Source organism: Cetorhinus maximus, chromosome 31, assembly GCF_964194155.1.
Source record: "Cetorhinus maximus chromosome 31, sCetMax3.hap1.1, whole genome shotgun sequence".
Taxonomy (NCBI): domain Eukaryota; kingdom Metazoa; phylum Chordata; class Chondrichthyes; order Lamniformes; family Cetorhinidae; genus Cetorhinus; species Cetorhinus maximus.
The window spans coordinates 6,047,067-6,057,982 of record NC_135909.1 but is presented as its reverse complement, the minus strand read 5'-3'; the positions used below and the strand labels follow the sequence as shown (position 1 = coordinate 6,057,982).

Below are 10,916 nucleotides of genomic sequence, written 5' to 3'. Positions count from 1 at the left end.
TACCATTACGCCACTGTCTCCCCCTGTGTGTGAGGGAGAGTGTTGGGGGGAGAGAGAGAGAAAGAGACACCTTTTCTGCTGATGGGAGGAGTCCAGGACAAGGGGACGTCACCTTAAGATCGGACACGGGTCGTTCAGGGGCCATGTAAGGAAGCACCTCCTCTCAAATGTGGGAGGCACTGTGAAGATGGACATGGGTGACCAATGGCATGAGTGTGAGGGGAAGGAATACATTCAGCCAGAGTTGAAGACCCTCGGAAGTCTTCACTTTGTAAGAAAGAACATAGCAGCAACCATACGCTGTCCCCCTTAGACATTGGCTGTTGAACGACCAATTGGAGGGGTTCCACACCAGCCTACTGACCCCACAATGAGCAGGGCCACTGTGCAGAGACATGAAGTTTAGGGCTGATCAGGGTTGCTGGGCGAGAGGTGAAATTGGGTGACCGTGGATCATAAAGGTTGCGGCCTTTCACCTCAAGGTCTGGGCCTGTCCACACTCGATTGGCTGCGGGGAGATGTACCAAAATAGTTCTGGGGCTTCAGTTCATGCAGAGAGACTGGAGAAGCCGGGATTGTTCTCCTTAGAGCAGAGAAGGTTAAGGGGGAGATTTAATCGAGGCGTTCGAAATCATGAGGGGGTTTGGACAGAGCAAATAAGGAGAAACTGTTTCCAGTGGCAGGGAGGGTCGGTAACCAGAGGGGGACACAGATTGAAGAGAATCGGTAAAAGAACCAGAGGGGGGAGATGAGGAGAATTTTTTTATATATGCAGCGAGTGGTTGTGATCTGGAAGGCGCTGCCTGAAAAGGCGGCGGAAGCAGATTCAATAGGAACTTTCCAAAGGGAAATTGGATAAACACTTGAGGGGAAAACTTTGCCACGCTATGAAAGAGCGGGAGCGGAATGGAATTAATTGGATAGCTCTTTCAATGAGCTGGCACAGGCACAATGGGCCAAATGAACTCCTGCCTTGTGTGATTCGATGTTGCTTTAAGCGACCTGGACAAATTTGAGTTTGGGTCTGATCCAATTTCAACCTGGATTATTTTAATGGAAAATTCTTTAGCTTCATTTTAGTACTTATTTACATTTAAGAAGGAAGTTTAATTTAGCAATAAAAATGCGATGATTTTAGGCCATGGTGGGTGTTGTTTCTCACCTGATAAAATTACAATGGGGAGTTCAGAAATTTGAGAGGCACTGGAGGTATCTAGAGGATTAAAACTGATCTAACTCATGAATGGTGGTGGGCAATTAAACAACTCACTGGAGGAGGAGGCTCCACAAATATCCCCATCCTCAATGATGGGGGAGCCCAGCACATCAGTGCAAAAGATAAGGCATTTGTTACAATCTTCAGCCAGAAGTGCCAAGTGGATGATCCATCTCGGCCTCCTCCGGAGGTCCCCAGCATCACAGATGCCAGTCTTCAGCCAATTCTATTCACTCCACGTGATATCAAGAAACGGTTGAAGGCACTAAATACTGCAAAAGCTATGGGCCCTGACAATATTCCGGCAATAGTGCTGAAGACTTGTGCTCCAGAACTTGCCGCGCCCCTAGCCAAGCTGTTCCATCACTGGCATCTACCCAGCTATGTGGAGAATCGCCCAGGTATGTCCTGTACACAAAAAGCAGGACAAATCCAACCCAACCAATTACTGCCCCATCAGTCTGCTCTTGATCATCAGTAAAGTAATGGAAGGGATCATCAACAGTGCTATCAAGGGGCACAGTAGCAGCAGTGTGTGTACCATCTACAAGACGCACTGCAGGAACTCACCACGGCTCCTTCGATAGCACCTTCCAAACCCACGACCACTACCAGCTAGAAGGACAAGGGCAGCAGAAGCATGGGAACACCACAACCTGCAATTTCCCCTCCAAGTCAGTCACCGTCCTGACTTGGAAATATATCGGCCGTTCCTTCACTGTCACTGGGTCAAAATCCTGGAACTCCTTCCGTAACAGCACCGTGGGTGTACCTACACCACAGGGACTGCAGCGGTTCAAGAAGGCAGCTCACCACCACCTTCTCAAGGGGCAATTAGGGATGGGCAATTAATGCTGGCCCAGCTAGCGAAGCCTAAATGAGTATATTTTTAAGAAATGGACCCCAACCAACTGACATAATGTGTGTAGAATCTGGTCTCTCGTGATGTTTTCCTATCAGCTGTACAAAGCCCTGGTTAGGCCACACCTGGAGTCACTGGGAGCAGCTCTGGGCACCACACCTTAGGAAGGATATATTGACCATGAAGGGAGCGCAGTGTCGATTTACCAGAACGATACCGGGACTCCAAGGGTTAAATTACGCGGAGAGATTACACAAACTGAGGTCATATTCCCTGGAATTTGGAAAGTTAAGGGGGAGATTTGTTTTCAGGATGTGAAGGGGAACAGATAGGGGGGATAGAGAGAAACTGTTCCCACTGGTTGGGGGAGCCTAGGACTAGGGGGCAGAAGAGCCAGACCTTTCAGGAGTGAGATTAGGAAACACTTCCACACACAAAGGGTGGGAGAAGTTTGGAAACTCTCCCCCGCAAACGGCAATTGATGCTGGTCACAGGTCAGCCATGATCTCATTGAAACTCGGAACAGGCTCGAAGGGCTGAATGGCCTCCTGTTCTTGTGTCTTACACTTGAAGGAGCTTAAATTTCTGTGGCGCTCTTTCACAACCCCACGATGCCCCAAAGTGCTTCATGGCCAATGAAGTATTTTTGACGTGTGGGCGTTGTGATGTAGAAAGTGCAGCGGCCAAATTGTGCACAGCAAGCTCCCACAAAGAGCAATGAGACCATGACTGGATCGTCTGTTTTTACTGATGATGTTGGCTGGGGGTTAAATATTGGCCCTGGCACCCCAGGGTAGATTTATTACAGGGACCCGGAGAAATTATCTACATGGGAGGGTGGAGAAACTGTGGAGTTTAATCCCGAGTGTTAGTGGTTAAGACAGAAACTGTGTCAACATAGAATATTACACTGAATAGATAGAAAGAGGGATCGGCATAGGCAAAGGATAGAAGGATTTGATGGGACAGTGTAGAGGGAGCTTTACTCTATCTAACTCTGTGCTGTATCTGTCCTGAGAGTGATGGGGACAGTGTAGAGGGAGCTTTACTCTGTATCTAACCCCGTGCTGTACCTGTCCTGGGAGTGTTTGATGGGGACAGTGTAGAGGGAGCTTTACTCTGTATCTAACCCCGTGCTGTACCTGTCCTGGGAGTGTTTGATGGGGACAGTGTAGAGGGAGCTTTACTCTGTATCTAACCCCGTGCTGTATCTGTCCTGAGAGTGTTTGATGGGGACAGTGTAGAGGGAGCTTTACTCTGTATCTAACCCCGTGCTGTATCTGCCCTGGGAGTGTTTAATAGGGCATTCCTCATCCCTATCGCTTTGTCTACAAAGTTCAAACTTCACCAGCAATTATAGTTGATCTGTAAACAGCATGGGTTCACTGGTCCACTATTGTTTACCATTTATCTGTATGTTGAATCCAGGATGCCTGAATGCAATGGCAAGTTTGCTGTTGTAATCTATCCGGGTGATTGTCGCTTGTTAACATTCTTTGTTGTGAGTTCCATATCACGATGTTATCTGGGAAATTGGGAGAGTGGCCAAACAGGAAGCTCGAGAAAATTCTTCGGCTATTTTTGTTTCTCAGAAGCCGCTCTGACGTATGTCCCCATGTGTGGCTCCAAATGGGCCCCGTTCCCGGAGGGGAGAAATTAAAACAGGGACCTGCATTTCCGTAGCGCCCCTCACCACCTCCGTGGTTTTTTGGAGCACAGCAAGATCCCACAAACAGCGATGCGTGGGGCCGAGGGCTCCGTATCGGCCCCAGGGCACCGGGGGAGAACTCCCCCCCCCCCCCCCACTTCCCCTGTCCTTCTTTGCCACGGTGCCGACATTCTGCACCCCACTGGTGTTTGCTGGAGCTTGCTCTGCACGATATGAAGGCCGGGGTGGGGGCCTTGAACACCAGGTCACTGCCTCTTGGCACGATACACTCTTAGGCCCCCTGACCCCTCGTCTTCCCATCACAAACCACACCCCCCCCGCACCTCACACCCCAACCCCCACCCGCCCTGCCGGATTGTATACAGATTGTACGCCGAGGGGTGACCACAGTAAGAAATGATGCAAATGGGTGCGAATGTTTATTAATAGTAGAGTACAGAGGGGAGGAGTTGGAGAGAGAGAGAGAGAACCCTTTGGAAAATACCTACTGTGTTGACTCATTATCTTGCAGCTTGATTGCTAACCTACATTGGCCCCTGGCCAGCTCATGTCTCAACTTAAAATCCTCGTCCTTGTTCTCAAACTGCAGCATGGCCTCGCCCCTACCCTCACTCCCTGTCTCTGCACTCTCCTCCAGCCCTCCGAGGTCTCTGCGCTCCTCCAATTCCGGCCTCTCGAGCATCCCCCGATTCCCATTGCTCCACCGTTGGCGGCCGTGCCTTCAGCTACCTTGGGGGGGGTGGGTGCCCTGAGCTCTGGAATTCCACCCCCCTAAACCTCTCCGCCTCTCTCTCTTCCTTTAAGACGCTCCTTAAAACTGACCTCTTTGACCCAGCTTTGGGTCAACTGTCCCTCAATACCTCTTGACATGGCTCGGGGTCAGATTTTGATCCTGTGCAGCACCCGAGGACATTGCATAATGCTAAAGGCGCTATATAAATGTAAATTGGTATCTGCTCTGGGGCCTCCCCTAAACTCTTGAGGTGGTGCAGCGCTCCTTCAGTGTTGAGATGTTTTGCCTGGCCCCCAACCTCCCCACCCCCATATGGTTGCGAGTTCCGCATTCACCGCACTCTCTGGGTGAAGAAATTCCCCCTGAAGATTAGATTTATTAGCGGCCTCTTGAGTTTTTGGCCTCACTCACCAGTGGAAACACCTCCCCTAACCTATCGGGACACTTTTAACAATCTTAATGACCTTTGTCAGGCTCCCACCGACTTCCCTTTTGCTTGTGAAACGAAGCCACTTCCTGGCCTTTGAACCTCGAGTAGTGACACTATCTTACTCTGAAATCCAGGGCAGGCCGCCAAAGGAAAGTAACAGGGGGTCTCGACCCAGCCTGCACCAGAAGACAAATGCTAATGAAGGGAGATTGGATGTTGGACGATAGTTGTGGGGGCTTTGCCGGGGGTGGGCGGGTTGGTTTCAATGGGTTTAGGCCACACACAAGCCTGAAATCATAGGCCCGGCCGTCTTCTGTCGTGTGGCGGGGGTAGAGTGGGGTGGGGTGTGTGCCAACAATTAAAAATTGGGAAGAATTCAGGCCCGTGCGCGCCCCTTGGTGGAATTGGATGCTAAAATGTGTCCTCCTCATGGGCCGACGGTTGGGGGGAGTGGGATTGAAGAGTCAGTACCCCACTCCCGGGGTGACTGGCTTTGTGGTAATGTCACTGGACCGGTAATCCAGAGGCCCGGGCTAATGCTCTGGGGTCAAGGGTTCTTATTTTTAAAATTCATTTTCAAAATGCTGGGCCCAGCATTTATTGCCCATCCCTAATTGCCCCCTTGAGAAGGTGGGGGTGAGCCGCCTTCTTGAGCCGCTGCAGTCCCTGTGGTGTAGGTACACCCACAGCGCTGTTAGGGAGGGAGTTCCAGGATTTTGACCCAGCGACAGTGAAGGAACGGCCGATATATTTCCAAGTCAGGATGGTGAGTGGCTCGGAGGGGAATTTGCAGGGGGTGGTGTCCCCATGTGTCTGCTGCCTTTGTCCTTCTAGATGGTAGTGATGACAGCTGGCGGAATTTAAATTCAACTAATCTGGAATGAAAAAGTTGGAGTCACATATGGTGACCGTGGCAACCATCATCGATTGTCATAAAAACCCCATCTGGTTCACTAATGCCCCTTTTGGGGAAGGAAATCTGCCGTCCTTACCCGGTCTGGGCCTACACGTGACTCCAGACCCGCACGCGACTGACTCTGAACTGCCCCCTTTCCTCCCCACCACGCCCCCCCCCACCCCCTCCCCCTTGAAAAGGTGTGGCAAGCCACTCAGTTCGAGGGCAATTAGGGACGGGCGACCAATGCTGGGGCCTCGCCAGCGACGCCCACCTCCCGCGGAAGGACAAAAGGAGGGAGGAGGTGTTGTCTCCGACAGGGCAGCGCCCTCTCAGCGCTGCCTCTCTAAGAGTGTGTGTGTGAGAGAGGGAGAGAGAGAGAGAGAGAGAGGAGGGCAGGCTCAGACCGAGATCAGTTGTGCTCTCTGAATTTGCAGCCAGCGAGGGGTTAACCGGTGCTGTGCAGGCACCCGAACTGCAAACACTCAGACAAAGGCCAGCCTTGTCAAGAGTTTGACACAAGGCGTTTGACAGTAAACCGCAGTGGAAACTCTGAAACCAGCTGGCCCTGAGCCAGCGCGATGGGGTTTCCTCTGCGCTCTTTGCTCCGAGCTGAGAGGTGTGTGCCTGAGCCGAGGCGGATCTCTGTTCACCCGCCCAGCCCAGCCCACCTCGGTTTTCAGGTTTCCCACGGAGCGCGGCAGTGTCCCCGGCTCGACACGTGGCCTTCGGCTGCCTCAGGACCCCCCTCCCCCCGCCGCCCGGGGGCACTTCACCAGCCGCTGGAGCGTGCTGGCCATTGTCAAGCTGGGATCTCAGCACTTAATTTGTACACAGCAAGATCCCACAAACGGCGCGTGATGACCCAGATCTGTTTGTTTTACTGACGTCGGTTGAGGGACAAATACTGGCCCCCAGGTCACCGGGGAGAACTCCCCCCTGCTTCTCTTCTGATAGTGGCCAAGGGCTCTCTTCCTGAGCAAGCAGATGGGGCCTTAATTGGTTTAATGTTTCATCTGAAGGTGGTGTCTCTGACACTGCAGCACTCTCTCAGTACTGCCTCTCTGACAGTGCAGCACTCCCTCCGTGCTAACCCTCTGACAGTGCTGCACTCCCTCAGTCCAGACCCTCCGACAGTACAGCACTCCCTCAGTACTGACCCTCCGACAGTGCAGCTCTCCCAGTACTGCCTCTCTGACAGTGCAGTACTCCCTCAGCATTAACCCTCTGACAGTGCAGCACTCCCTCAGTACTGATCCTCTGACAGTGCAGCACTCCCTCAATACTGCCCCTCCAACAGTGCAGATCTCCCTCAGCAGTGACCCTCCGACAGTGCAGCAATCCCTCAGTACTGACCCTCTGACAGTGCAGCACTCCCTCAGTACTGCCTCTCTGACAGTGCAGCTCTCCCTCAGCATTAACCCTCTGACAGTGCAGCAATCCCTCAGTACTGACCCTCTGACAGTGCAGCACTCCCTCAGTACTGACCCTCTGACAGTGCAGCACTCCCTCAGTACTGACCCTCTGACAGTGCAGCACTCCCTCAGTACCAGCCCTCCAACAGTGCAGCACTCCCTCAGCACTGACCCTCCGACAGTGCAGCACTCCCTCAGTACTGACCCTCCGACAGTGCAGCACTCCCTCAGTGCTGCCTTTCCGACAGTGCAGCACTCCCTCAGTACTGACCCTCTGGCAGTGCAGCACTCCCTCAGTACTGACCCTCCAACAGTGCAGCACTCCCTCAGTACTGACCCTCCGACAGTGCAGCACTCCCTCAGTACTGACCCTCCGACAGTGCAGCACTCCCTCAGTACTGACCCTCCAACAGTGCAGCACTCCCTCAGTACTGACCCTCCGACAGTGCAGCTCTCCCAGTACTGCCTCTCTGACAGTGCAGTACTCCCTCAGCATTAACCCTCTGACAGTGCAGCACTCCCTCAGTACTGATCCTCTGACAGTGCAGCACTCCCTCAATACTGCCCCTCCAACAGTGCAGATCTCCCTCAGCAGTGACCCTCCGACAGTGCAGCAATCCCTCAGTACTGACCCTCTGACAGTGCAGCACTCCCTCAGTACTGACCCTCTGACAGTGCAGCACTCCCTCAGCACTGACCCTCCGACAGTGCAGCACTCCCTCAGTACTGACCCTCCGACAGTGCAGCACTCCCTCAGTGCTGCCTTTCCGACAGTGCAGCACTCCCTCAGTACTGACCCTCCGGCAGTGCAGCACTCCCTCAGTACTGACCCTCCAACAGTGCAGCACTCCCTCAGTACTGACCCTCCGACAGTGCAGCACTCCCTCAGTACTGACCCTCCGACAGTGCAGCACTCCCTCAGTACTGACCCTCCGACAGTGCAGCACTCCCTCAGTACTGACCCTCCGACAGTGCAGCACTCCCTCAATACTGACCCTCCGACAGTGCAGCTCTCCTTGAGCACTGGCGTGGGGAGTGTCGGCCTGTATTATAGGGCTCATGTCTCTGGAGTGGGACTAGAACCCACGCCTGTAGCGACTGTGCTGCCCTGCATGACGCAGTTGTCAATATTGTCCCCTGTGGTCATGAGATGGCTGAATTAAAAATTGCAAATTTGACTGTCGTATTCAAAAATTTTAACGCAGAGTTTGTTTTCTGAAATGGAGTTGGACCTTCTCCTAGGCACAGCAGTCCTTTTGTTTAGTCGCTCACGGGATGTTGGCATTGCTGGCGAGGCCCAGCATTTGTTGCCCATCCCTAATTGCCCCCTTGAACTGAGTGTCTCGCTCGGCCATTTCAGGGGGGCAGTTAAGACTCAACCACATTCGCTGTGGGGTCTGGAGTCACATGTAGGCCCAGACCAGGGTAAGGACGGCAGATTTCCTTCCCCTAAAGGGGACATCAGTGAACCAGGTGGGTTTTTACAACAATCGATGATGGTCACCATGACTGAGACTAGCTTTATAATTCCAGATTTATTAATTGAATTTAAATTCCACCGGCTGCCTGTGGTGTGGTTTGAACCCGTGTCCCCCTAGCATTAGCCGGGGCCTCAGCACTACTGCAGTTACATTATTACTAGGCTGCTGTCCCCTTGGTATCGCTCCTGTGCTTGATCTCACCATCTTAGCATCAGTAATGTGTTTGTAATCTCATTATAACGCAGTTTAATCCAAGATTAATGCAATGAGTGGTCAAGAGGGCTAACGGAATGAAGGCTTTTATCTGAAGTGGGCTGGATATATAGAATGGTTTCAGCACGGAAGGGGAGGCCATTCGGCCCTTCCTATCTGTGCTGGCTCTCTGCAATAGCAACTCAGCTGGTCCCACTGCCCCGCCATTTCCCGGTAGCCGGGCAATTTTTCTTCTCTTCAAGAAATTATCCAGTTCCCTCTTGAAAGCCTCGATGGAACCTGCCTCCTCCACGCTCTCTGGCAGCGCATTCCAGACACTAACCGCTCGCTGCCTGAGAAAGATTCTCCTCATGTCTCCATTGCTCCTTTTGCCAATTACCTTAAACCTGTGCCCTCCCGTCCCCAGTCCTTCCACCAGGGGTGATAGTTTCTCCCGATCGACCCTGTCCAGACCCCTCACGATTTTGAACACCTCTGTCAAATCCCCTCTCAACCTTCTCTTCTCCGAGGAAAACAGTCCCGGCTTCTCCAATCTATTTACGGAGCCGAAGTCCCTCATCCCTGGAACCATTCCCGTGAAACTTTTCCGCACTATGTCCACGTCTTCACGTCTTTCCAAAAGTGCGGCGTCCAGAACTGGACACAACCTGCGCTGCCACATTCAACAATTTATGCACACATACCCCCAGGTCCCTCTGCTCCTGCGCTCCCTCCGATCTGCACGCAATATTCAGTGGGGAGGAAGAGGTGCTCTTCAATTACTCAGAGCTTTAGTTAGACTCTATTCGGAGTAACCGGGTTCAGTTCTGGGCCAGGCACCTCAGGAAGGACATATTGGCCTTGGACCCTGGATTCACCAGAATGATACCGGGGCTAAAATCTTACGTTCGATGCTGACGGATAAAGTCTACTCAATGTCAGTGTGAGGGAACTGGATTAACATCAGTCGAGATATAGTCAGTAACACAGAGTGGGGGAAAGGGAATACTGAGTGAGAGAGTGAGGGAGCTGGATTAACGTCAGTAGAGATATAGTCAGTAACACAGGGTGCTGGGGGAGAGGGGTTACTGAGTGACGGTGTGAGGGAGCTGGATTAACATAAGTAGAGATATAGTCAGTAACACAGGGCGCTGGGGGAAGAGGGGTTACTGAGTGACAGTGTGAGGGAGCTGGGTTAACATCAGTAGAGATATAGTCAGTAACACAAGGTGCTGGTGGGGGGAGATGGGTTATTGAGTGACAGTGTGAGGGAGCTGGATTAACATCAGTAGAGATACAGTCAGTAACACAGGGTGCTGGGGGAGGAGGGTTACTGAGTGACAGTGTGAGGGAGCTGGATTAACATCAGTAGAGACACAGTCAGTAACACAGGGCGCTGGTGGGAGAGGGGTTACTGAGTGACAGTGTCAGGGTATTGGATTAACATCAGTCCAGATACAGTCAGTAACACAGACTACAGCCTGTTTGAAAGTGCCCGGCATGGGTTTAATTCTTCTTCAAAAAAATATCAGTGTTCCCAGGTTTGCACCCTCTGTGTTCCACAGCTCTGGACTAATGGCACCCCGTTAACCACTTTGCACATGCAACCTACGCAGTGACAGTCGGCCTGCTGTTCGCCTATGTCAGGCTTCGCAGCTGAGCTGTTGCAGTTCATGCCCAGTCAGTTCTTGACTTGCTGGCCCTCACAGCCAGCTGGTAACATGCGGCATGATGACTGAACTGGTGCACTGGGCTCTCCCTCGCTGTACCCGGGACAGATATCAGGTTGAAGAATATCCTGGAGTTTCCAATAGATTCAATATCAGGTTGCAGAACCTGTTTTGCTCCTCTTGTCATTTGGAATCTGGATCTGTTCCAGATTCTGGCCTGTCAAAGGGACTCATGCACCAATTGTGCTCTCGCATTCAGAACCTGCTGAGCTAGCTGGATGCAGGAGTGAGAGAGAGGAGGGAGAGTCAGGGACAGAGTGAAAAGGCAGCCAGTGAGTTTAGATGTTGACACA

General features: G+C 52.3%; 1 protein-coding gene across 1 annotated transcript in view; it reads left to right on the top strand.

Moving 5' to 3' along the window:
• Window positions 1-187: 187 nt before the first annotated feature.
• Window positions 188-10,916, top strand: part of LOC144670205 (atypical kinase COQ8A, mitochondrial-like) — a 20,927-nt gene continuing 10,198 nt past the window's right edge. Inside the window, exon 1 of the mRNA XM_078532691.1 lies at window positions 188-271. Coding sequence (XP_078388817.1) covers window positions 188-271 — 84 coding nt within the window. The remainder of the gene's footprint in view (window positions 272-10,916) is intronic.